This window comes from Tenrec ecaudatus, chromosome 14 (genome assembly GCF_050624435.1).
Source record: "Tenrec ecaudatus isolate mTenEca1 chromosome 14, mTenEca1.hap1, whole genome shotgun sequence".
Classification (NCBI taxonomy): domain Eukaryota; kingdom Metazoa; phylum Chordata; class Mammalia; order Afrosoricida; family Tenrecidae; genus Tenrec; species Tenrec ecaudatus.
Window position 1 is genome coordinate 83,063,954 of NC_134543.1, and position 26,765 is coordinate 83,090,718.

General features: G+C 57.9%; 1 protein-coding gene across 1 annotated transcript; it reads left to right on the top strand.

Annotated features, from left to right (window-relative positions):
* Positions 1-3,772: 3,772 nt before the first annotated feature.
* Positions 3,773-25,102, top strand: LOC142426627 (myosin-7). The gene is made up of 38 exons (XM_075532221.1): positions 3,773-3,973; positions 4,298-4,441; positions 4,678-4,834; positions 5,020-5,047; positions 5,535-5,643; positions 5,731-5,823; positions 5,915-5,978; positions 6,733-6,831; positions 7,074-7,177; positions 7,918-8,056; positions 8,174-8,292; positions 8,436-8,585; positions 8,803-8,973; positions 9,429-9,738; positions 9,995-10,062; positions 10,393-10,480; positions 11,121-11,238; positions 11,338-11,461; positions 11,740-11,876; positions 12,114-12,369; positions 13,132-13,374; positions 13,542-13,718; positions 14,458-14,603; positions 15,717-15,807; positions 16,734-17,123; positions 17,289-17,415; positions 17,589-17,707; positions 18,643-18,839; positions 19,320-19,503; positions 19,732-19,897; positions 20,026-20,150; positions 21,075-21,383; positions 21,912-22,115; positions 22,229-22,354; positions 22,470-22,745; positions 23,713-23,808; positions 23,939-24,073; positions 25,073-25,102. The coding sequence occupies exons 1-38, from the start codon at positions 3,773-3,775 to the stop codon at positions 25,100-25,102; spliced, it is 5,820 nt and encodes a 1,939-aa protein (XP_075388336.1).
* The last annotated feature ends 1,663 nt before the right edge of the window (positions 25,103-26,765 follow it).

Below are 26,765 nucleotides of genomic sequence, written 5' to 3' on the forward strand. Positions count from 1 at the left end.
GCAGCAGGACCCACATACGATATGGACCGGCAGCCCAACACTGCCTTCCATGCATCTCAACCGCCTGCATCTGAGTCGGGGCCCCGGGGAGCCACACGTTGCAGCCGGGCGAGTGCACAGCTGGCAGGGCTAGACGAGAGAGTTTCCCCTTCTGTACCAATGCCTGGGGGTGGGGCACACTGGAAGGGCCAGGTGGGGTTCCCTAGAATTTTCCTGCTGGGCCCGGAAGCAGCGGAGCCTGCTGGGACCATCTCGGGACTTCACAGCTGCCGCCACAGCACACACTGTGCACGTAATTCTCCACCGACACCTTTCCCCCAGAACACACACCACCCAGTGCTGCTCATGGCCCTGTGCTGGCCTTGGTTACCAGAAGCTACCAAGGGGAATCTGTCCTCCCCGCTGTGGCTGTGCCCACCCCACCATCAAAAAGCATCTGCTGGGTCCTCCCCCCGCCCCACCGCCCCTAAGTTGCTTCGCCCCTTCTAAGCTGAGAGCGAATCAAATGGAGGCAGCCACAGGCACTGCAGAGTTGGGCTTGGCAAGGGGGCGGGGGCATCAAACCAAACCACTGCTCTGTTTGCCCAGAGGAGGGACCCATGGTGCCCGCCTCAGCTGGGCTCTGGCCTCTGTGGCTGAGGCCTGGTTCCCTTTCCCCACGGCCTCTGGAGCAGTTCCTGAGGCCAGGAGCGGGGCAAGATGGGGGCTCTCTCCTGCCCCTAGGTGCCCCTGGCCAGAACACTGGTCTCACCCAGGTCTGGGCGCAGAACACCAGAGCACTGGTGCACTAGGCAGCAAGCACTGTCCTGTCCTGGTGAGGGCCCCCCACTAGCTCACAGCACCTGGGAAGCCACAGCTGTGCCAGCGTCTGGCTGGGGCGAGGGCACTCAGGTCCTGGGGCATAGGGGTCCGGCTGGAGTGGGACTCAGGAAAGCAGGTGGCATTCCCATCAGCAAGTCGGTCCTGCCTTTCCCCCGACATCCTCACCTTCTCAGCATCTGAGCTCACCTTCCCAGATTCCCCTCCACAGCTGAGACCCCACTCCCCACAGCCTGAGGGGCTCTTCCTCGACCCTCTCCCTGGTTAGCAGTAGACCTCCAGCAAAGCCCTTCCCCTCTCTAAAACGATCGGGTGGAACAGATCATGAGGCTTGGCTGGCCCAGAAACTCAATGACTTCAATGCATTGGCCCGCTGGTCCAAGGAGCCTGGTGCCAAAGCCCACGCCCACATCTCTGAGCCCTGCTTGTTGTTCTGACTTCTCCGCTGGGAAGCCTCCTCCCAGTCACCCCAATCCAGCCCCCCCACTCCCAGGCCAAGCCCCCAACATGCCTCCCCCCTCTCTGTTGCTGCTAGCTAGCCCCCTCCCGCCCCACATTAGGTGCAGGAGCCAGACCAGGGAGCAGGGAGAACAACTGCATGGAGTTGGGCCAGGCCAGTGCTGGGGGGCCCAGGAAACCCAAGGGCAGCAGGGTCAGAGGCCAGGCGACCCCTGCTGGGGGGTCAGCTGGAGGGCTGGGGCCCTGCCCCCCTGAGTTCCAGGTGGTCCTGGTCAGCCCCAGCTCCTGCCAGTGGTGGAATGTGAGGTCTGGCCTAGGAGATATTTTGGTTGCACTTGGAGTCACCCCGCCCCCTGGAACTCAGACCTGCACACCCCATGCCATAACAATGACGACCACTTCCAATTGTTTCCTAGTGGGGGGAAGGAGGGGGGTTGTTTGGGAAAGGGAAGGGGGGGAGAGGCTGGGGGAAATATTTCTGGTGACAACAGCCCTTTCTAAATCCGGCTAGGGACTGGGTGCAGGTGGGGGTGGGGGTGCCCTGCTGCCCCATATATACAACCCCTGCGACCAGGTCAGACTCCACAGCCTTCTCTCTGTTGTGTCCCTCTGCTTGGTGCTCACAGGTAGGAGCAGGGAGCTGGAGGCCCCCCTTTGGGACCGGGGAGCCCAGGATTGGGACAGGACCCTCTAGGAACAGCAAGCACTGCCTAACCAAGGTGGGATGGACTCGTGCAGGCTACCTGGGCATTGAGCACCTGTGTGCAGGTCTACGCACGCACATCCGTGCTCAGGAGGGTGTGCAGCCCAGCGCAGCAGTGGAAGAGGTCTGCCTGGACCCATGTGTTCAGGTGTTTGAGGTGGTGGGGCTCTCTGCCTGAGACCCTGGGGGTGTGTGCTTGCGGTCACGTGGTGAGAGGATAAGCAGCCCCACTCGCAGCGAGAGGAAGCAGGAGGTGAGAGAAAGTGCAGACAGGAAGCCCGTGTGTTCAGCGCTAGCTCTGAGGTGGTCTGAAATGTGAAGTACAGGTGTGCCAAGTGGGTGCATCAAGAGTGGTGGGGTTTGCAGTGTGTGCGTCCTACCGGAGCGCACACATGCACGCACACACGCACGGGTTTGCCAGTGTGGGCGTACCAAGTCTTCATCTACTGGAAACCACCGGGTCAGGTGAATCTATTTACCCCTATTTAAATGTGCACACCTGGTTCTGAGGCCCCGACGGCACGCTGGTTGGGGTGAGTGTGTGCGGGTGTGTGTCTCTGTGTGAGGCGCGTGAGACAGTAGTGGTACATATGCTCCTGAGAGGACCTGACCAGGCTGCTGGGCTGTGTGGTGGGCGTGTCTATGAGGGGTGCCCAAAGGGTCTCCTCTCTGAAAATGTCCTTAGTGTCCAGCCATAGCATAGGGATGCCATGGACAAGAGCTGGCCTTGGAGCCATGAGGCTTGGATTCAAGTCCAGGCACTACCTACCACTTAATGGGAGGTGCTCTGGGGCAGGTGGGTCACTTAACCTTGATTCCCTCATCTGTAAGGTGGGATGATAGTTTAGTAAGGGCCCTATGCATGAAGTGCTCTGTGGACTGGAGGGCTCTGAACACACAGGGTGGCCGTCCCCTGGTCCTCAGTGATGAGTACAGGTCACGGTGGGGCCCCCTCCGGGGAATAAGGGGGGTGAGGGCTCAGCATGCAGCTGACACCAAGAACCTGTTAGAACGAGTACACGGGGAACAGTGCTTGGGAGGCAGGAAAGCAGATGGAGCACAAAAGCCGATCACCAATTTTAGTCCGTTTTCAGGTCTGAGGGCACTGGGTGGGCACGGCCGGGCAGAACCAAGGAGGAGCAGTGAGATGGCACAGCCCTGACTGAGTGGCAGCCCGCTGACTCTGCCTTCCCTCTCCCCAGGTGCCTGCAGGTCTAGACTTCTTTCCTCATCTGTAGATACATCAGAGGAGCCAAGGTAAAAAAGTGCTTAAGACCCCTCGGTCCCTCTGCTTCCTAGGCTGCCCTCCTGGGTCTGATAGCCCTTGGTCCCTCTGTTTCTGCTTCCAGGAGCCAAGAGTTTCTGTTCTCTGTGTCTCTATGCCCGTCTCTAATCCCACTCCCCACACCGCTGTCGACTCCATTCTAACACACCCGGGAGACTCTGGAGGGCTTGGCGTGATAGCCCTGGAGTCAGGTTACCGAGACTGTCTTGAACATTACGAGCTCCTTACCTGTAACCAGTGAAGATGGTCAGGGACACGAGGGTCAGAGAGGGATGCAGTTAGATTCTTGCCTCCACAAGAAACCCAAGGTATTCGCCCCTCCCGGAGGAGAAACAAAATCCGAACAAAAGTTAGCTCTCCTCCCCTGACACGGGACCTAGGCCATTCTTCTGGTTAAGGGACAAATGCAAAGAACCAGGGACTTGCCGATGGCCCCTTCTGACGGGTGAGAGAGAATCCCGGCAGATGGGAAGGCAGCCACTCTTCTTCACGCTGCAGGTTCAACCATGGGGGATGCGGAGATGGCTGCGTTTGGGGCCGCCGCCCCTTTCCTGCGAAAATCCGAGAAGGAGAGACTGGAAGCCCAGACCAGGCCTTTTGATCTCAAGAAGGACGTCTTCGTGCCTGATGACAAAGAGGAGTTCGTCAAGGCCAAGATCACGTCTCGAGAAGGTGGCAAAGTCACTGCTGAGACAGAGAATGGCAAGGTGAGTGGCAGGGCTGCCGTGACCCCCAACCCCCCGCCCCCGCTGGGATAGCCCCATGCAGGGGACGGGCAGAGAAGCATACAACCAGGGTCCTCCCCACACGGACCTGAGGACAGACAGTCCTTCCCTTCGTGGGGCCCTTGAAAGAACCCTCTTACTCCCAACATCCAGTTGTCTTCCCTGTGAGATCCTAGTTTCTTCTCTCAGGCACCATTATCCGGTAACTCTCCCAGCTCCAATCCCAAGCAACCTGTGCAGGGAGGAGGGAAAGGCTAAGGGCAGATGACACTGGAGGACAGGAGGGCTGGTGTGGGCTTGTTGCAGACGGTGACCGTGAAGGAGGACCAGGTGATGCAGCAGAACCCGCCCAAGTTCGACAAGATCGAGGACATGGCCATGCTGACCTTTCTCCACGAGCCGGCCGTGCTCTACAACCTGAAGGAACGCTACGGCTCCTGGATGATCTACGTGAGTGCCAGCGCTTAGGCTGCCCTTCTGGGTCTGATGACCCCCAGTCCCGCTGTTTCTGCTTCTCTGTGGCTCTGTGCCCGTCTCTAATCCCACTCCCCACACCATCGGCTCCATTCTTACACGCGGGGACATTTGGAGATGTTCCTTTCTCCTCTTCCTCGCCTGAGGTCTTTCTTGTAACCCGAGAAACTGCCACCCACCCTGGCAACTCACTCCGCCTTTCCTACCCCCAGACCTACTCCGGCCTCTTCTGTGTCACCGTCAACCCCTACAAGTGGCTGCCGGTGTACAACGCGGAAGTGGTGGCCGCCTACCGGGGCAAGAAGAGGAGCGAGGCCCCGCCGCACATCTTCTCCATCTCCGACAACGCCTATCAGTACATGCTGACAGGTCAGGAACCCACAGGGACGGGCTTCCAGGAGGACACCCTTAGAGAGAACCCCTAGGCGTGTCCTCTCCTCCCCTGTGGAGTGTCTCAGGCATTGGGAGGCTCCTGGAGAGAAGTCAGGGGTGGGACTGAGAGAAGACAGATGAGCATGACCGTGTGCTACACTTCCTCCCTTTTCTCCCTACAGACAGGGAAAACCAGTCCATCCTGATCACGTGAGTGTAGCCCCTGCTCCGTCCCCCTCGGGGCTCTCAGACTTTCCCCCCTGCAGATGCCTGTGCCCGGGTCCCTTCTCCCCTCCTCTCTCTGCTTTCCATCCCCCCTTTATGCGTCTCCTGCCCTCCAACTCACCTCTCCATGGCCTATGCCCCTCTGCCTTCTCGGCCTCTTCATCTTGCTGGACACCTTCCCGTTCTGCTACCAAAAGAGCCAAGACTCATCGTCTCCCGTTCACCTTGCCAATCCCAAACAGACTCCAGCTGCCCAGACCCAGCACCTTCTAGTAAAGCCCCTCCTGGCTGCCACCCCTAAATCCTGTGTCTGTTTGAAGGCGGCATGTGTTTTAAGTGTGCGTTACCCGGTACCTTTCTGCTTTAGACCTCCCACTTCGGGATGGGACCAGGTAGGCTCTCCGGTGTGGAGGCTGTTTGGTCTCCATCAGTGTTTGTCCACTGCCTAATGAGTGTCTGACTGTGCCGACAGTGGAGAATCCGGGGCAGGAAAGACAGTCAACACCAAGAGGGTCATCCAGTACTTTGCTGTCATTGCCGCCATTGGGGACCGCAGCAAAAAGGACCAGAACCCGGGCAAGGTAGGCGTCTTGTCCTCCCGGGGCCTGCCGTGCAGAAAGGGAAGGGAGGGCTCCTCATCGCCATGCCTGTCTTCTCGACCTCCGCAGGGCACCCTGGAGGACCAGATCATCCAGGCCAACCCCGCCCTGGAGGCCTTCGGCAACGCCAAGACCGTGCGGAACGACAACTCCTCCCGCTTCGTGAGTGGTCCCGGAACTTGGGTTGGTCCAGGGATGGCCTCAGATGAGAGTTCTCTCCCTAACTCATCACCACCCATCTCCACCTCTCCAGGGGAAGTTCATTCGCATCCACTTTGGGGCGACTGGAAAACTGGCATCTGCAGACATAGAGACCTGTAAGCACCTACCTACCTACCTATCTACCTATTATCTATCTAACTATATCTACCTATCATCCATCTATCACCTATCTACCACCTATCTACCTACCTATCATCTCTCTCTCTAATCTATGATTTCTGTGCCTCTTAATATCTCCATCTGTTTCTCTTTTTTCCTTTCTCTACTTCTTTCTCTTCTCCCTCTCCCTCCCTCTCCCTGTCCATCTCCCTGACCCTGTCCCTCTCCACACACACCCACACACACCCCACCCCACCTTTCCCTCTATCAGTATCTGCTTCTCTGTCTTTGTTTCTCTCTGGGTATCTGCCTCTCCTCTGTCTGCCTTGTTCATGCCTGTCTGTCTCTCTCACTGCTGTCAGGTCAATGCTGACTCATAGCAACCCCCTGTGGGTTTCTGAGACTGGAATAACTGTTTATGGGAGTAGAAAGCCCAGTCTTTCTCCCGAGGAGCTGCTGATGGTTTTGAACTGCCGACCATGTGGATTGCAGTCTAACACGTAACCACTACACCACCAGGGCTCCATTGTAGGTCAATGCATTTGTTTCTCCCAGAGGCTTCTGGGTCTTTCTCTGGGACTTTTTTCTGAGTCTCTCTGTCTATATCTCTGTGTGATCTCTGTGTGTCTGTGTATGATTCTCTCTCTCACTCCCTCTGTCCTTTACTTGCTCCATTTATCATTCGTTTCGCTCTCTCTTTTTACTTAAATGCTAACCTTTCCTTTCTCTCCTTCTCCCTCCTATTCACAGACCTTCTGGAAAAATCCAGAGTTATTTTCCAGCTGAAATCAGAGAGAGATTATCATATTTTCTACCAAATCCTGTCTAACAAAAAGCCTGAGCTGCTGGGTGAGTCAGAGCCACCAACCAAGACCAACTGTCTCCATGGCAACCCGCACCCCTTGGAGGCTGTGCTGGCTTCTGCTGGCGGGGTGCTGGGTGCATGGCTCTGTTAGATTCCATTCTGTTAGGTGGGCCGTGGGCCCGGTAAACTACTGCCCTGGGGTCTGCTTGGGGCCCTGTGCTGTGGCAGGGAGCCCTGTGAAAACCAGAGACTTGTCTCACACCTTGGACCCCCCTTTCTCCCCCAGACATGCTGCTGGTCACCAACAACCCCTACGATTACGCGTTCATCTCCCAAGGAGAGACGACGGTGGCCTCCATCGATGACTCTGAGGAGCTCATGGCCACCGATGTGAGTGTGCCAGGACGGGGGTGAGGAAGGTGACAGCGAGGGGCACAGGGGGCCAGTTCACTGCCCCGAGATCAGAGACAAGACCGTGGTTCCCTGTTCAGAAGGATAGGGCCTGTGAGCCGGGTCCAGGGGATGGAGCCCTGGCGGTGTTGTGGTGATGCGACAGGCTGCAGTCCGCCTGACTGGCGGTTCAAAACCACCCGCAGCTCCTCAGAAGAAAGACTGGGCTTTCTCTCCCCTCAGCAGAGACAATTTCAGAAACACACAGGGGTCACTGTGAGCCAGCAGTGAGTTTGTACGATCAGGGTGGGCTGAGCTGTAGGATCAGCGAGGCAGGACTGGTCAGAGGGCTTCAAGCCAAGGGGCAGAGGGGGCTGCAAACCAAATCACAAAACACTGACCACCAAGGGAGAGGGTCACCCAGGGTGCCATGGGGCTGGGAGGAAGAAGACAGGCACAGACAGGTAGAGTAAGCCAAGGGAGAGAGGTAGCGCAGGAAGTGGACTGGATGACCCAGAGTGGCTGCTGAGGACAGGCTCTGCCCTCACCCGAGCGGGGCTGATCTGTCCCCCACCCTGGTCTTGGGTAGGGCCTTGCTAGTTTCTTCCTGTCCCTCACTTCACACGAGAGTCCCAGAACCCACCAGGACTTCAGAGATAGCATTCCCTCTCCCCAACTTAACGCGGTTACCTGACACGTTTCTACTTTCTGGACCCCGCCAACCTGGGGCCTGCCTACAGAGCGCCTTCGATGTGCTGGGCTTCACCCCGGAGGAGAAGAACTCCATCTACAAGCTGACCGGGGCCATCATGCACTTCGGGAACATGAAGTTCAAACAGAAGCAGCGGGAGGAGCAGGCCGAGCCAGATGGCACAGAAGGTGGGAGGCAGGGGTGCTGGGGGTGGGGGGTGGGGAGGCAGCTGCTGAGTGAACAAGGGCCCGGTCAGCAGAAAGGTCTTCCCTTGGCCAACTGTGCTCCCTGTCCTTCCCTTCCAGAGGCAGACAAGTCTGCCTACCTCATGGGGCTGAACTCAGCCGACCTGCTCAAGGGGCTGTGCCACCCTCGGGTGAAAGTGGGCAACGAGTATGTCACCAAGGGGCAGAATGTCCAGCAGGTGGGTCTTCTGCAGAAGATAAAGTGGGGAGGACTGGCACAACGGGGTGGGTGGGAACTTGGGGATTCACACTTCCCGGAGCTCATCTGCCACCTGCTCATCTGAGTCCCTGTCTCCCCCCTCCTCCCGCCGCTGCCTTCCAGGTGGCATATGCCACTGGGGCGCTGGCCAAGGCCGTGTATGAGAAGATGTTTAACTGGATGGTGACTCGAATCAACGCCACCCTGGAGACCAAGCAGCCTCGCCAGTACTTCATCGGTGTTCTCGATATCGCTGGCTTTGAGATCTTCGATGTGAGTCTGCGGAGCCCTCAGGCTGGGGGGAACACAAGGGGCCGGGGACCGTGGGGATTCATCCCACGGAGGCAGGGACCAGAGGCTCCCCTGCTCCCTCTGGCCTTGAGATGGGAAGGGTGCAGCTATGTGTCTGGCTGAGCTCCCTGTGGGTCACTCCAGCCCCCCACCCCACCCCGTCCCCTGCTTGCCTGACCGGCTCCCTTCCCCCCCGCAGTTCAACAGCTTCGAGCAGCTGTGCATCAACTTCACCAACGAGAAGCTGCAGCAGTTCTTCAACCACCACATGTTCGTGCTGGAGCAGGAGGAGTACAAGAAGGAGGGCATCGAGTGGACCTTCATCGACTTCGGCATGGACCTGCAGGCCTGCATCGACCTCATCGAGAAGGTGCCGCCTGGACACCCCACCCCCCTGACCCGCTTTGTGAATAGCCTGGGTGGGATAGCAACCCGGGCCCCTTCTGGGCAGCATGACCTGGATCACAAGAAGGGTGCTGGCGAATCTCCAAGGCCTAGTGTCCAGAATCCTATTCCATCCAGAGCGCCTGGGAGGCGTAGGTGCCCAGAGAGTGTACTGGACACAGGGAGGATAGACACCGGAGGGTGGAGTGGTGGATGAAACAGCAATGGCAGCCACAGTCCCCGTCGTTTACAAAGGTCCCTCTATCAGGAATCAAAGTCCTCCACCATGGGAAGGCTCAGACAGGGCCAGTCGGTACACAATCAAACTCAAAGCTGAGCCCTAAGACCCACGGGGCCCTCTGCATGGATGATCTACGAGCAGACTCGTCTCCCTCCGTGCGAGGGGTGCTCACGGATGCCCTTCCCTCCACCTTCCCTCAGCCCATGGGCATCATGTCCATCCTGGAGGAGGAGTGCATGTTCCCCAAGGCGACCGACATGACCTTCAAGGCCAAGCTGTATGACAACCATCTGGGCAAGTCCAGCAACTTCCAGAAGCCACGCAACATCAAGGGGAAGCCGGAAGCCCACTTCTCCTTGGTGCACTACGCGGGCACCGTGGACTACAACATCCTGGGCTGGCTGCAGAAGAACAAGGACCCGCTCAACGAGACGGTGGTGGGCCTGTACCAGAAGTCCTCCCTCAAGCTGCTCAGCAACCTGTTTGCCAACTACGCTGGGGCGGACGCACGTAAGTAGAGGCTGGGACTCTGAGGGGGTGACGGAGTGGGGTTTTGCCACATGAGCTGCCCCCCCTCTCCGGGTTAGATTGCACCCTAAGGCTCACAGGCTCAGCGAGGAGACACTGGCTGGAGGGTCTGGGGACCAGTTTGAACACCTTCACACGTCTCAGTGAGGCCATGGAGCGAGGCGGTGACCCTCGACTCCTTTCCGCCACCTTCCCACGCATCCACCGATGCCCCCCCTCTCGATCTTGCTCCCCGCAGCCGTTGAAAAGGGCAAAGGCAAGGCCAAGAAAGGCTCATCCTTCCAGACGGTGTCAGCTCTGCACAGGGTGAGTGCGAGGGCGACCAGTCCCAGCCCAGCATGGCGCCACGTCTACCTGCTCCTCCTCCTCCCTGGCCCCCCCTTCTCCTTCCATCCTCACTCCTTCCCACGACCTGCTCTCCTCCTCGCGTTCATTCTCTTCTTCCCTTCCTGCTCCCCACTCTCCTCTTTCTTCTCCCGGATTCCCTCCTCGCCAATGTCTTCTCCCAGCATCCCTTCCAGTCTCTGTGGCTCCTTGCGTGGTACCTGTCCCTCTTCCCCCTTCCTTCTCTCCCTCTCCACTTCTCTCCTGTTCATTTCCGTAATTGTACCTCTGGGTGGGGGGGTTTGGCCACAGGAGAACCTGAACAAGCTGATGACCAACCTGCGGTCCACCCACCCCCACTTTGTGCGTTGCATCATCCCTAATGAGACAAAGTCTCCAGGTGAGCCCACGGACCCAGGCCGCCCACTGCTGGAGAGCCGCTGCCCCAGGAATGGGCCCACAGAGTCATTTCCTGTCCGGCCACCATCGGGTTGGCCCATTCAGACACTTCTCGTACCTTGACCCATGAGGGCCCTTAGAGTGTCCCATGCCCCCATTGCTGTTTTGAATTGTTTAACTCAGAGTCATGCATGAGGCACTTTGACAGATACCCCTCATCAGTGCCTTCCAAGCCCAATGAAACATCCATGACAAGGATTGTTACCCCTGCTCACTGAGTAAGGAAAAGAGGCTCGTGGCCAGACTCTGAGGAGCATGGGCCAAGTCTCTTAACCCCTCTGAGCTTAGTTTACTTAGCTCAGAAAAAAAAGGGGGCATAGGGGATTTATTTGATCCAGCATCTGTATATGATCATACGCACAAGCCATGAAAAACAAGGAATGCAAGAAACCATTTGCTTACTCTTAAAAAGAGTGACTGGGGGCCGGGAAACTTAAAAAGAGGGTCATTACTGAATGACTTGCTGAGGTTATAGGCCAATAAGTAGCAGACCTAGATCAGAATCCAGAACTCGGCTCTCGGGCCAGCGCCCCCTCGGCTTCATCTCCTTGCGCCTGACACTGCGCTCCCTGCCGCCACAGGGGTGATGGACAACCCCCTGGTCATGCACCAGCTGCGCTGCAACGGTGTGCTGGAGGGCATCCGCATCTGCAGGAAGGGCTTCCCCAACCGCATCCTCTATGGGGACTTCCGGCAGAGGTGGGTATGGGGGGGGGCACCCCAAGTGCTTGGGAGCCTGGGTGGGGAGGAGTCTGTGGGTTGCCCTCAGCGGGGGTGACGCCAGACACATCTCCCCAGGTACCGCATCCTGAACCCGGCGGCCATCCCGGAGGGGCAGTTCATTGACAGCAGGAAAGGCGCAGAGAAGCTGCTGGGCTCCCTGGACATCGATCACAACCAGTACAAGTTCGGCCACACCAAGGTGAGGTTGGTGTGGAGACCACGAATGAGAGGAGGACCATTTGCTTGTCCTCTGCCTCCTTTCCTTTGACCAGTCATCTTGAGGACATCTCTGAGCCACCTGTCACCCTACTCTCAGAGAAGGGGGTGTGGGGTGGAGGGAGACGACCTTGCAACCCTCCCCCTGCCCCAGCTCCAGTGGCCACGGCCTTCTTCTGGAAACACTTTCCTAGCACGATCCCCTCTCAGAGCTCCTCTCCACCACCTCTTCTCAGGCTAACACACACCTTCGCCCCGCAGGTGTTCTTCAAGGCCGGGCTGCTGGGGCTGCTGGAGGAGATGCGGGATGAGCGGCTGAGCCGGATCATCACGCGCATCCAGGCCCAGTCCCGGGGGGTGCTCTCCAGAATGGAGTTCAAGAAGCTGCTGGAACGGAGGTGAGATCCCTCTGAAGAGGGTTCCTGGCTTTGGAGGCCCAGCCTGGCTCAGGGTCAGGGTCAGGGTCAGTGTCAGAGTCAGGAGCAGGAGCCCTCCGTGGCTTCCATCACAGGGACTGGCTAGAGGAGTGGGCCTCGGGGTGGAGGGCGTGCTGGATGAAGGAGAGGCCAGCTTCCTTAGGACCGGAAGAAGGCAGGAGGGGGCTCTCTCACAGTGCCTCTCCTGACTTCCTGCAGGGATGCCCTGCTGACAATCCAGTGGAACATTCGGGCCTTCATGGGGGTCAAGAACTGGCCCTGGATGAAGCTCTACTTCAAGATCAAGCCCCTGCTGAAGAGCGCAGAGACGGAGAAGGAGATGGCCAACATGAAGGAGGAGTTTGGGCGCATCAAAGAGGCGCTGGAGAAATCCGAGGCCCGCCGCAAAGAGCTGGAGGAGAAGATGGTGTCCCTGCTGCAGGAGAAGAATGACCTGCAGCTCCAAGTGCAGGCGGTGAGGCCCCACCTGGGCCACCTGGGCTCCTCTCTCCTGCTCTGCCTCCACCTCCCACACTCTGTACCCACACCCCCTGCTTCACCATCTTGTCCCTCTCAGACAAGAGCATCCTGGGATCCACACTTCCCAAGAGGGGGAAAGGGAGCGAGAAGCAGGGCTAACTAACTCTTCAGAGCACAAGGCTCCATGCTGGCGTCTAGCCCTGGACTCACCACTTAACAATTTTGTGACCTCGGACACACCAGGGATCTTCTTGGATCCTTCATTTCCTCATCCCTGAACTGGGAATTAAGCCGCCCCTCTCATGAAGACCCAAACCGAACCTCTAGCCAGCAGTCCATTCCGACTCATAGTGACCCTCCCCTCCCACCCCCCATGTGTGATCGGGCAGAGCTGCCCCTCAGTCTTCTAGGTTGTTCTCTTGACAGACGTGGGTAGCCAGGCCTTTCTTCTGTGGGGCCACTGAGTAGGTTAGAACTCCCAACCTTTATGTTCCCCGGCCCATTTCCCAGATGCAAAGATGCAATGTGTGCTGGAGGGGAACTGAGACTGAGGGCCAGATAAGCAGACTCCTGGTTCCTTCCCTGAATCTGAGCCGCCTTGCCCCTAAGGCCCCCCTCCCCATCTTCCTGAGGTTGTTTTCAGCCGGGACTCTCCTGGAGCTCCCTCCTGCCTGGGATAGGCGAGCTGCTATCCCCGGACCTGCCAGGGCAAGGACTCTGCCCATTGAACACCCCCACCCCTGCACCCCACCACCAGGAACAAGACAACCTGGCTGATGCGGAGGAGCGCTGCGACCAGCTGATCAAGAACAAGATCCAGCTGGAGGCCAAGGTGAAGGAGATGACGGAGAGGCTGGAGGACGAGGAGGAGATGAACGCGGAGCTCACGGCCAAGAAGCGCAAGCTGGAGGACGAGTGCTCGGAGCTCAAGAGGGACATTGACGACCTGGAGCTGACCCTGGCCAAAGTGGAGAAGGAGAAGCATGCCACCGAAAACAAGGTGAGGGGGGCCCGCCCGCTCCTGCTCCCCCTGCCGTGTCCCAAACCACACTGCCCGACCACTCCGGGGATCCCGAGAGAAGCAGAGCCCTTGGCATCGGGGTCCCCACACATGGCTCTAGACTGGCCAGCTTGGGCCCTAATGGGGAAAGGGGTCTCTCCTGGCAGGTGAAGAACCTGACAGAGGAGATGGCCGGGTTGGATGAGATCATCGCCAAGCTGACCAAGGAGAAGAAAGCGCTGCAAGAAGCCCACCAGCAGGCCCTGGACGACCTGCAGGCAGAAGAGGACAAGGTCAATACACTGACCAAGGCCAAGGTCAAGCTGGAGCAGCAAGTGGATGATGTGAGTAGATTGGAAGTCACGAAACTTTGAAGTATTTGTGCTTAGATTGTTGAGTGTGTGTGTTTGTGCGTGTGTGCCTCTGCACATGGTGGGGTTTTTTTGGGGGGAGGGTGTTCCCTTCCTAAAAGGGAACTGGGGGTAAAGGAAGGGAGGGGTGATGGATTCTGAGCCATGTGACTCGACTCACTGATATGCTCCCATAGTCCATCTGGACTTCCTTACTTCAGTCCCCTTCCAGCCCATGTGTGGCTGGCCCAGCCATAGGATTTAGAGGTTTGCCTCATGAGAAAATGATTCCTGTCTTTGAGGCTCTCAAGCAGGATCTTGGGGCTCCTAACTCACTGGACAGAAGTCAGATCCTGAGTGACCATAGCTCTCATAGAGAGCCCTTTCACGGATCACTTGGCGTTACACTTACGGGTTCAAGTGTCTAACTCAACCATAAGCTCTGTTCCGGAAAGACCTTCGACTTACTCGATGTCAGTGCCCAGTGACTAGCACCCAGTGGGCATTTACAGGGTGATGAATGAATGAATGTAGCTTTGGCGGTTTCATCCTATGTTCATTGCTTTATTCCTTCCTTCATCCCCTGCATGTGAGGCACTCTCCCATCCCCCTGGTAAACCGTTCCCGACTCCCTCTCTTAGCCTCCCCCCACCCCTTGTAGTGGTAGAGCTAGGAAGCCGCCAGGCTGGGATGCTTGACCTCACTGGGCATGGCGGGCCCTGCTCTCCTTCAGCTGGAGGGATCCCTGGAGCAGGAGAAGAAGGTGCGCATGGACCTGGAGCGGGCAAAGCGGAAGCTGGAGGGCGACCTGAAGCTGACGCAGGAGAGCATCATGGACCTGGAGAATGACAAGCAGCAGCTGGATGAGCGGCTGAAAAAGTACTTCATTTCTCCTCCGGCCCAGTTTCCTCATCCCGGCCACGCAGCCTGCGCTACCTGGGGCGGGACAAGCGGAGCCAAGACACTCCGCCTCAGAGAACCAAACCCACGCAGCCCAGACACATGGGTGCTTAACTCCCGGCCAACCAGCCCCAGGAAGAGCACCGCCCTCCATCAGACACACACTCAGGGCCTCAGTCCTCCCTCCATGCCTCTCTTGCTGCCGGACACTCAGTAGGGATGGGAATGGTCAGCTCGCCCCCTTCATTTCACACACAGCTCTCTGGACACCTGTGACTGGATGAAGGGGGCAAGGCTGCACACTGGACACCTTATAGGAAAGTCCCTTTGGCTGCTACTGAAGAGCTCCCAGGGGCCGTGTCCTGGCAGTAGAGGAACCTGGGCCATTTCCAATGCTTTATCTCAAGGCTTTCCAAACTGTAGACCCACTTTAGGCTCGGTCAAGAGTGAGACCGTAGACTCTGTCTTTATCATTAGGGACCTCCTGGAGCTTTAGGGTTAGGGCTTTGACAAGCTCCTAGGACCACCATGACCTGTCTGCGTTCTCCCTTGCATTCGGCCAGACGTCTCCACCCTTCTCTAGGCACCCATGTGTTGACCAGATGCATAAATACATGATTCCGGATGGCCCTCAGACCACCTTGCAAGGATGGTGTTTTTAGCCTCCCGTTGCCAGCAAGGAACAGTCTCACATGGGTGAACCACACCGCCCCCAAAGAACAGGCTGACAGCATCAAAGACTCTCGGGGCTAAAAGGGATCTTTGAGACCATCTAGCCCAGCTCTCATGCTTCAGTGGGAAAAAGCAAGACCTGAAGGGAGAAAGGTCTTGCCCAAAGCCCCACAGCACCCAGGTCCCGTCATGTGTCCTACAATGGTCTCTCCCGTTGCATTTCTTGGCTGGGGGGGTGGGGCGAGGGAGTGGGGACTCCAAGCCCACAGCTGGTGCTGTACCTTCAGGGATACTACATCACTCCGGGTATCCTTTCTGATACCTGCACACCTCCCATCTGTTTGATTATTATTTTCAACTCCTGGCGGGCCTCGTGGAGCCCAGCCAGTCACTCTTGCTTCCTCACCTCCCTCCCCGCAGGAAGGATTTTGAACTGAATGCTCTCAATGCGAGGATAGAAGATGAGCAGGCTCTGGGAATCCAGCTGCAGAAGAAGCTCAAAGAGCTACAGGTACATCAGGGAGCTCAGGGTGGATGTGAGAGTCCCTGGGCCAGTGGTCCCGGTATCTCTCCCCTCTGGCTCTTCAGAAGCTTGCTATGTGTCTGCGGAGAGACACTGTGCTCTCACAGTACTCCTGTGGAGTGCACACAGGAGAAGCCAGGCCGTCCAAGGATGGCACTGGGGTACATCCTGGAGGTCACAGGTCTGGAGGGCAGGAGCACTGGACCCCTGTCTCTGCCTCACTGGAACCCATTGGCTGTGAGCAGCCTGTTCCCTGGGTCTCCCTGACATCCCCTGCTACCTGGTGGCTTTTACAGTGTCTTCCAGCCCCAGGGGTCTCTGACCTCGGCTCCCAACTCAAGGGGAGACAACACTGTAGTTGTTTGGGCAGACAAGCGTGGCTCTGTCACTTTCAATAGTGTTTTTCTTTCCCAGGGAACTTAGAAAGCATCCTTTCAACAAGGTCTTTTTTGTCTCTGTTTACGTGTAACCTTCAACCCCTTGCCTTCTAATTAAAAGAATGTATATATAATCTCCTGGCCTGAAGGAAGGTTAACTCCCACATCTCCAATATCGGGACCACTTCCCCAAAGTCCTTTTATTTCCAACGCTGCTTCACTGATAGAACGTAGGAGGGGCGTGGGCTGCCCAGTGAGCACAAGGTCAGCTGTTGGAAGCTAGCAGCAGCTGCTCCTGAGAAAGATGAGGCTGTCCACCCCCAGAGTGATTTAAAGTCTCAGAAGCCCAAATGGATAGTTCTACTCTGTCCTACAGGGACAGCAGTGAGTCTGGGAGTCGGACAGGTCAGAATGAATTGACTTACTGGTCTAGACAGGCCAAGAGTCTCTCAGGGCGCGGAGCTCGGTGGGGGGCCCGGAGCAGGGGCGGGGACGGGGCGAGGGCGCTGGATCTGAGCCCCTCGCGCCCCCGCGCAGGCACGCATCGAGGAGCTGGAGGAGGAGCTCGAGGCAGAGAGGACCGCGCGCGCCAAGGTGGAGAAGCTGCGCTCAGACCTGTCCCGCGAGCTGGAGGAGATCAGCGAGCGCCTGGAGGAGGCCGGCGGGGCCACGTCCGTGCAGATCGAGATGAACAAGAAGCGCGAGGCCGAGTTCCAGAAGATGCGGCGCGACCTGGAGGAGGCCACGCTGCAGCACGAGGCCACAGCCGCCGCCCTGCGCAAGAAGCACGCCGACAGCGTGGCCGAGCTGGGCGAGCAGATCGACAACCTGCAGCGCGTCAAGCAGAAGCTGGAGAAGGAGAAGAGCGAGTTCAAGCTGGAGCTGGACGACGTCACCTCCAACATGGAGCAGATCATCAAGGCCAAGGTGGCCGCCCGCTCTTGTGACTGCTGTCTTCTGTGATGACCCACCTTCCCACGCCCCATCCTCTCCCTGGGCCCCTACCCCTTCCTTTCCCTGCCTCGCCCATGCCCTTATGTCTCCATTGGTGGTACTCCTTGCTCCATTCAATGGCTCTGCGTCCTCCCTCAGGCGAACCTAGAAAAGATGTGCCGGACCCTGGAGGACCAGATGAATGAGCACCGCAGCAAGGCCGAGGAGACCCAGCGGTCTGTCAATGACCTCACCAGCCACCGGGCCAAGCTGCAGACTGAGAATGGTAAGTATCTGGGCAGCTCCAGCCTCCCCGGGTGTGCGGAGCCCCTGCAGCCTTAGGCAGACTCCTGAAACCACACCCCTGAGTCTATGAGACCTGAGAGTCAGGGGAGGGGAGGCGAGAGAGCAAGCGTACCTGACCTTTAAGAGTGGCCTCTACCTCCGGTGTCTCCTAAGGGGAGCTGTCCCGGCAGCTGGACGAAAAGGAAGCGCTTATCTCCCAGCTGACCCGCGGCAAGCTCACCTACACCCAGCAGCTGGAAGACCTCAAGAGGCAGCTGGAGGAGGAAGTTAAGGTGAGCCTGGGGCTTGGGCCGCCTGGCCTCGCACCCACAGCACTGCCTAACCCTCAAACGAGGCTTGCAGTCCCTGCATTATTCTCCTCCCACCCCCAACGCAATAATAACATCTTAGGCTCCACCTCAGGCCCCCAACGTCCATCCCCCCAGAACAGGGCCCTTTGCTCTCGACTGCTGTCTCTGGAGGGGGAAGGAGGGCGCCCGGGACAAGAAATTAACCAGGTGTGAGGTGTGAGTCTTTAGGCTGTGCAGAGGTGTGGGATGCCAGCCGGCTGCCCCAAGCAAGCCTGGGGTTGTCAGAGAGATCTGAAGACTGGGGAAAGAAGCCAACCGAGCGCCTATTCCTAGTGCTCTACTGGGTTGTGGAAAAGTGCACAGACTGTGAGTGGAGAACAGTGGGGGGAAGGCAAGGGTCAACCTCTAGTGTAGCCTGTTCTAGCTGGGTGGTCCTGGGGACCTGGCCTCCATTTCCTCCCCTGTAAAGAGACAGCAGTGACACGTTGCCTGCTGCGTGCGGGGCACAGGAGGAACGGGCACTGACCATTCTGCAAATCACGCAGTGCCCGATCAGCTTTCCTTGTGGCTAGAAGCCATTAAGCCAGGGCTGGGAGTCCCGTCGAAAGACCTGTACAAATGGGTCACATGTTCGGCTGCTAACCCAGAGGTGCCCAGGAAGAAAGGGCTGGTGATCTCCTTCCCCCAGAGCAGCCACTGAACACCCTCTGCAGCACAGCTGGGCCCCGACACCCACCGTGTCCCAGGTGACTTGGCTCGATGGCAGCTGGTCTCAGGATCAATCATCTAGCTCCACTAGGCATGTGGTGGTGGGTGAGGTGACAGGAAAACCTAGGGACTAGCTGAAGACACAGGCGAGGACTAGGGTTGCCTGGTGGGCAGAGCTGTGTCCATCGCTGGTCCCCTCGTCCCCCCAGGCGAAGAACGCCCTGGCCCACGCACTGCAGTCAGCCCGGCACGACTGCGACCTTCTGCGGGAGCAGTACGAGGAGGAGACGGAGGCCAAGGCCGAGCTGCAGCGCGTGCTGTCCAAGGCCAACAGTGAGGTGGCCCAGTGGAGGACCAAGTATGAGACGGACGCCATCCAGAGGACCGAGGAGCTGGAGGAGGCCAAGTGAGTGCTGGTGGCACACCCCAGGTCAAGTGCCACAGTAAGAAGGGGCGGGCCAGCTGCAGAGGGCTCAGCCCAGGGGAACCTTGGGGCCGTTTGACAATACAAGAAGACCCTGCCCCGGCCAACCTCCTTCTCCTCTCAGGAAAGCTTTTTGCTCGCGTTATGTTTCTCATCAGAATATAAGACGAACAAAAGGTTTGTCTGAGGGCAGAGTGCTCCCCGCCTGGGCAGGTGCCATGGCAGGAGGAGATGGCAGGGCTAGAGCCCAGCTCTCCTCCAGGCCCACAGCATAGAGGCTGGGGCAGGGTCACCGCATACCGCCTGCAAGGCACTCTTGGGGGTTGTAGGTCCTCACCCCCTCCCCAAGAGGCTGCCTGGTGCCCAGCCTTCCTACCAAGTGTACCTCTTAGTCTCCAAGGATGTTTTTCCCAAGGGCTCATTTTGTTTCTCCCATCCCCTGCCCGCCTTCCCCCTGGGCAGGAAGAAGCTGGCCCAGCGGCTGCAGGACGCCGAGGAGGCGGTGGAGGCCGTCAACGCCAAGTGCTCCTCCCTGGAGAAGACCAAGCACCGGCTGCAGAACGAGATCGAGGACCTCATGGTTGACGTGGAACGCTCCAACGCCGCTGCCGCCGCCCTGGACAAAAAGCAGAGGAACTTCGATAAGGTGGCCGCAGGCGCAGCACCCTGGCCTGGTGGGGGGGGGGACAGGGGAGGGCACCGGGTCAGCGGGAGGCCAGAGATGCGCTCCTTAGAGGCAGGAGGTCCAGGAACCACAGGGCAGGGTGCTGGGCCTGGAGCAGCCCGGAGGAGGGGGTCCCGTGGCCGTGGAGGAGGGGCGCGGGAGCAGCGCGGTGAGTGACCCCGCCCCCGCCCCCCCCCCCCCCCCCCGCAGATCCTGGCCGAGTGGAAGCAGAAGTATGAGGAGTCACAGTCGGAGCTGGAGTCCTCGCAGAAGGAGGCGCGCTCCCTGAGTACTGAGCTCTTCAAGCTCAAGAACGCCTATGAGGAGTCGCTGGAGCACCTGGAGACCTTCAAGCGGGAGAACAAGAACCTCCAGGGTGTGTTGGGGGGCGGGAGGGGGTGGGTATTGCCATGTGACCCAGTCCTCCTAAAATCACCCGCACAAAAAGATATGCCCCGCCAGGGGCACCGGCAGCCCCCACTGAGTCACGCCCCGCCCCTACAGAGGAGATCTCAGACCTGACTGAGCAGCTGGGCTCCAGCGGGAAGAGCATCCATGAGCTGGAGAAGATCCGTAAGCAGCTGGAGGCGGAGAAGCTGGAGCTGCAGTCGGCTCTGGAGGAGGCTGAGGTGTGCGCACGCGAGTGGGAGTGTGCGTTTGTGTGTGCACGCATGCAGGGGGCAGGGTGGAGGGGAGGCCAGCCCTGGGCTGTGCTTCCAGCGCTCACCTCCCTTTTAGACTCTTTTGTTCAGAGCCCTGGGACATCGCAGGCACTCAACAAGTATCTGTGGACGCAATAATGACCAGGTCCCGAGCCCCCTGCCCACAAACATCGTACATATTACATCTCAGACAATTGTTCCCATTCCCACTGAACTGCCCCCTCTCCACCACGGCCTCCCTCCCCGCCTTTTTTACATCCTGTGCTGTGATTGCCTCCGTTTCCTTGGCAACACCTTTCTCCTCATTTCTCTTTGTCTCATAGCTTGCTCCCCTGTGAGGGCCTGGAAAGCACCTTTTCTGTAGCTTGTGTTCAATTTAATTCGCCTTCCTTCTCCCCAATTTCTCTGCGTGGGCTGAACTGCCTACTCCACTCCTTTTTTAAAAACATTTTATTAGGGGCTCATACAACTCTTATCACAATCCATACATGTACATACATCAATTGTATAAAGCACATCTCTACATTCTTTTCCCTAATCATTTTCAAAGCATTTGCTCTCCATTCAAGCCCTTTGCATCAGGTCCTCTTTTTCCCCCCTCCCTCCCTGTTCCCCCCTCCCTCATGAGCCCTTGATAATTTATAGATTATTATTTTGTTTCCCTTCACCCCCTTCTCTGTTGTCCATCCCCCAGGGAGAAGGTCACATGTAGATCCTTGTAATCGGTTCCCCCTTTCCAACATTTTTTTTTTTTGCTTACTCTACTCTTGAACTCACTTTGTACCCATGAATTATGGGCAGATTCCTCCCTGCTCCTGTGGCCTGACCATCTGCCCTGCTCCCTTTCTCCCCTCTCCCTGCCCTGTAACACACACACCTCTCCTCCACCAGGCCTCCCTGGAGCATGAGGAGGGCAAGATCCTCCGGGCCCAGCTGGAGTTCAACCAGATCAAGGCAGAGATCGAGAGGAAGCTGGCAGAGAAGGATGAGGAGATGGAGCAGGCCAAGCGCAACCATCTGCGCGTAGTGGACTCGCTGCAGACGTCCCTGGATGCAGAGACGCGCAGCCGCAACGAGGCCCTGAGGGTGAAGAAGAAGATGGAGGGCGACCTCAACGAGATGGAGATCCAGCTCAGCCATGCCAACCGCATGGCCGCTGAGGCCCAGAAGCAAGTCAAGAGCCTTCAGAGCTTGCTGAAGGTACATGGTGGTCTTTAGAAATTACCTCTGGTGGTCCTGTCCGGTAAGTGTTGGCCTGCTAATGGCAAGGTTGGCAGTTCAAGACCACCAGCTGCTCTGAGGGTGAAAGATGAGGCTATTTGCTCTCATAAAGATTTACAGCTTCAGAAATCCTATATAGGGTCATTCTTCACCAGAATCCATTCTATATCAGTGGGTTGAGTTGGGTTGGGTTGAGTTGGGTTGAGTTGGGTTGGGTTGGGTTGAGTTGGGTTGGGTTGGGTTGGGTTGAGTTGGGTTGAGTTGGGTTGGGTTGGGTTGAGTTGGGTTGGGTTGAGTTGGGTTGGGTTGAGTTGGGTTGGGTTGGGTTGAGTTGGTCAGAGAAGGGAGTAGCCTTCATGTGACCTAGTTAGGTGGGTCCCCTTATTGCAAACATCCACAGGCCCTTTATGAACCATCCCAGTGGACTTCTTCCAGCACCCAGTTTTAAGTAGGGACTTTCTGATAGGTGCAGAGACCAATTACCATGCCCCTTCTCCCGATTCTCAGGACACCCAGATCCAACTGGACGACGCCGTCCGCGTCAACGACGACCTGAAGGAGAACATTGCCATTGTGGAGCGGCGAAACAACCTGCTGCAGGCTGAGCTGGAGGAGCTGCGGGCCGTGGTGGAGCAGACGGAGCGGTCGCGGAAGCTGGCTGAGCAGGAGCTCATCGAGACCAGCGAGCGGGTGCAGCTGCTGCACTCCCAGGTAAGCAGGTCCTCTGGCTGGAGATAGACTGGACTCGGCAAAGTGAGTTCTGGGAACCCTTCGTGGAGGTTCGGTTTGGTGCTTCTCATGCTCTGTCCACCTTTCACCCCCAGAACACCAGCCTCATCAACCAGAAGAAGAAGATGGATGCAGACCTGTCCCAGCTGCAGACTGAGGTGGAGGAGGCCGTGCAGGAGTGCAGGAACGCCGAGGAGAAGGCCAAGAAGGCCATCACAGATGTGAGTCCCCTGGAGGAGATGCCCCGGCTGCCTCCACGGTGCCTGCTGGCCCTGGTCCGCGCGGTGAGCGTGTAAGGACTCGCCTAGACCCCGTGCGCCCTTCCCCGGCCCCCAGGCTGCCATGATGGCGGAGGAGCTGAAGAAGGAGCAGGACACCAGCGCCCACTTGGAGCGCATGAAGAAGAACATGGAGCAGACCATCAAGGACCTGCAGCACCGCCTGGACGAGGCCGAGCAGATCGCCCTCAAGGGCGGCAAGAAGCAGCTGCAGAAGCTGGAGGCCCGGGTCCGCGAGCTGGAGAATGAGCTGGAGGCCGAGCAGAAGCGCAACGCGGAGTCGGTCAAGGGCATGCGGAAGAGTGAGCGCCGTATCAAGGAGCTCACCTACCAGGTGTGGGCAGGGGCCAGGGCCAGGCCCCGTTGTACCTTGACTGGAAATGAGGGATGCTGGGTCACCAAAAGAGCTGAAGTGTTTCCCCGTAGCCTCTTGCAGAGGGATCGTTGAGCAGGGAGGGCATCCCTGACTGCCCTGCTTCCTCTGTCTGCCAAGCCCTGCCCCACCTCAAGTGCCCCCTGGCCAGCCAGGGCCCGTCTCTGAGCCTGGGAGCTCCACTTCCGCATCCACCCTCAGCTGGCCGCTCCCCCCACCCCACTTGTACCTACTCACAGATCTGGGCGGGGGACATCAGCACAGATGACAGGAGGCAAATATAGAACCAGTCTGTAGCCTAGTACCATCACCCCACTCCTGGAGCCTATCATGTGCCACCCCCGCACCCCCCACCTCCACCCCACAGAAAAATACACCCAAACCATTTAAAACAAATCTCAAAACTTTTCTGTTTCCCAGGGGGGAAAGTGTCAATCTCCACTTCCCAACCCGTTTTTCTAGACCAAGGCTCTCAACTAAATGTGACTGTTGTAGTTCTGGACAGGTACCAAACACGCTCCAGCATATGTTGTCCTTGACCTAGACCAGACCCGTGTCTTCTCCATGCAGTCTCCGGTCTCAGAGTTACCCTTAGCGCGTGCTGGGCTCGAGAGCAAAGGGGTTTATCCCCCCCGGGGTCCCATGCCCCTCAAGGACTTGCTCCCCAGAACAATGCACAATGTGCACTATTTTGTGCACCATTTCAGGTGTCCTACCAACTCCTTGGACTTTTTCCTGGTACAAGTCATTAAAAAAATACCCCTACTGCCTTGGGGATAAGTAACTATAAGCCAAATCCACCTGTGGGGAGGATCAGACACCATGATGAGGTCAAGGTGTTAAACGTAGGGGGAGGGGCTGAGGAGGAGAGGTGGGGGATGGGCAGTGCCACCTGGGCTAACTGTGCCTGACCACCCTCTGACCCCAGACGGAGGAGGACAGGAAGAACCTGCTGCGGCTGCAGGACCTGGTGGACAAGCTGCAGCTGAAGGTCAAGGCCTACAAGCGCCAGGCTGAGGAGGCGGTAAGTACCTCTGCTGGGAACTGGGGCTGGAGGAGAACGAACAACACAGGAAAGAAGAAGGCCCTCCAGACTGGAGGCGGAGGACACCACCGCCTCTCTCACCTCCCCACCCTCACCCCCCACCCGGCAGGAGGAACAGGCCAACACCAACCTGTCCAAGTTCCGCAAGGTGCAGCACGAGCTGGATGAGGCGGAGGAGCGGGCAGACATCGCTGAGTCCCAGGTCAACAAGCTGCGGGCCAAGAGCCGGGACATCGGGACCAAGGTGGGACAACCACACCCTCTCCCCACCCCGGCTAGGCTTCACCTTTCGTCCCCCACTCCACCAGCTCATGGGTCTCCCAGACAGAGCACCCTCACCCCACAGACACCTTTTTTCCATTCATCCCCTACCCCAAACCATGAAATTCCCATGTGGAGAGCCCGACTCTCTGGAAGTTCATTGCCACTGACTTGGACAAGATCATTCGGCCTCTGGGCTTTCTGAAGGAGAGCAGTGGGTTACACGTTCCATTGCTCCCTGCGAGGGCAGCAGTTTGAAGCCACCCACTCCTAGTGGAAGAAAGATGAAGCTTTCTACTCCTGTGAAGAGTTACGCTCCTAGAAACCCATGGGGGCGATTCTCCTCTGTCCTATAGGGTCGCTAGGGGGTGGAATCTATTTGATAGCAGTGAGCTCGAGGTTTTAGGTTTCTTAGGCTCTCTAAGATTCTCCCAGCCGTCCCTAGGGGCTCCAACAATGCAAAAAGACCCCGGTTTGTGTACACCCACTGTGTCCCAGATCTCCCTGGACTGTCATCTTCCACTTCCCTTGAACTTGGTTTGGCCTATGACCTCCTAACTCGGCAGTTTCCAACCTGTGGGTCGCGAGCCCTTTGGGGGTCAAATGACACTTTCACAGGGGTTGCCTGATTCATAACAGTAGCAAAATGACTGTTATGAAGTAGCAGCGAAAATATGTTTACATTTGGCGGTGGGGGGGGGGCGGGTCACCAGCACATGAGGAACTGTATTAAAGGGTCGCGGCATTAGGAAGGTTGAGAACCACTGTTCTAACTCAAACTCCAAATGACCATCCCACAGGATCCCCTAGTCTTCACCCAAGTGGCTTCTCCTGGCCCCAGAGCCCTGTCCCCCAGAACCAGCCTGTCTACACTGACCCCTTGGGAGACCACCCCTCACACTCGCAGGGGTCTCCCGCGTAGCTGTCTTCCACCCCACCTGCCCCTCCCCTGTCCCCTCTGTCTTCTGCACCCCTTCCCCAGACCACTCCCAGCATCTCCAGAACTGATTGAGACTTGTTTCCTTTCCCAAGGGCTTGAATGAGGAATAGCTCTCCAGCTGGCCATCCACCCAGCCCTGAGGGTACCACGTTGACCCCCAGTTCCCCACCCTTCTCCAGCAGCTCCTGTGTTGGAGCAGAATAAAGCAATTTGCCTTGAAGCCAAGATCGTGCCTTCAGATTCTTCTCTGTCTGCAGCCTGGGGGATGAGGCAGGTGGGAGGGAGTGGTGCTCCAGGGGAGGAGGAGCCTATGAGGCTGTGAGGCACTAGCAGCTAGCCCCGCATACTCCCTCCCTCCTCTGCTTGGAAGGGACTAGAGAGGGTGGCGCGCCTCCTTCCAGCCTGCTCTACTCAGGAGGCGAAGCAGGTTTAGTTAGAGACCGCTTAAAGGTCATGGGGAGCACCCTGAGCCTGCCAGGCTGGCCTACAGCTGCAGCTCTGATCAACAGCACCTACCACTGGGCTGGGCCATGGGGAGGAGGGTTTGCATGTGTGGTGCTCCTGATCTTTCTGGATCCTCCTTGTGCAGGTAAACGTAATGGCTTCTAAGCTCTGGCCCAAAGGCTCTGAGAAGGCAAAAGACCTAGACAGACACAGCCACCACCATCCCCCAACTCCCACAGAGCAGGGGAAATGCGCCCTCAGTGTCCTAGTCTTACTCTCCTGGGGGCAACCCTCTGGGTCCGGGATTTCTGCCTCCTTTCTCCCCCTGTCACCTCCTCTGTGCTGGCTGGAGTGGGTGAGAGCTGTTCCTGGACCCATGATGGCAGCCACCTTAAGGGAAGGTCAACAGGGGAGGGCCTCGGCAGCACCACCGCCACCTATAGGCAGGACTCTGGGCCGATGAGGAGTGAGGATGGATTGCTGAAAGACTGGGGGGTGTGAAGGAGCACAACTCCCGCTTCTACTGACCAGGCCCGACACCCCCAAGTTCTCACACACACTGCTAGTGGTGCTGCCTGAGCTGGGCTGGATAGGCCTGGGACTGTGGGTTTGGGAGGCCATGGGATTATCCTGCTGAGAAGCTAGGAAGCCCTACTACATAGACCTGGACTGAATGTTTGCCCAGGAGCCCTGGTGGCTTCATGGGTTAGGCTTTGAGCTGTTAGCTGCAAAGTTAGTAGTTCGGAACCAGCAGCTGCTCCGTGGGAGTGAAAGAGGCGGCACTGCGACTGCAGGACAGTCCTACCCTGGCCTCTCATCAGGTCACTTTGAATCAAAGTCGACTTTGAGTGTGGAACCTTTGCACAACCACCCAACGCAACTCTGGGGACCCTAGTATGGGCGGGGGACAGAGGGAAGGACCTACCTAGTGAGGGTGGCCATGGAGAGAAAGATCCAGAAACTGGGTCACCAGAGGAAGCAGAGATAAAGACAAGGCATGTCAGAAATGAGAAGGTTTGTGGAAGAATCAGAGCCCCCCCCCCTTTCTCCCACAGCCTCCATCCCTGGGATCACCCCTTTCCTTAGGAGTAGGCTGGTGAGCAACGAGGAAATAGTGACACACTAGGGGAGGCAGGTGTAGGGAGGTCCCAGGAACACCAGCAACCAGAACATAAGAAAGGGCAAGAGGAAGGCCTGGTGATAGATGGCCAGGGCTGGACAGCCGGGGGCAGACGGGCAGATGGCCAGGGGTGGGGGTGGGGCAGGGGGACAGCAGATGCACCCGAGGTAA

Excerpts from the sequence above, each read along its gene's own strand:
- LOC142426627 (XM_075532221.1), top strand. The coding sequence starts at position 3,773 with ATGGGGGATGCGGAGATGGCTGCGTTTGGGGCCGCCGCCCCTTTCCTG. Across the intron at positions 11,462-11,739 it reads ACAAGTTCGGCCACACCAAG|GTGTTCTTCAAGGCCGGGCT; the intron begins GTGAGGTTGGTG and ends TTCGCCCCGCAG. Across the intron at positions 17,708-18,642 it reads AGCTGGAGGAGGAAGTTAAG|GCGAAGAACGCCCTGGCCCA; the intron begins GTGAGCCTGGGG and ends TCGTCCCCCCAG.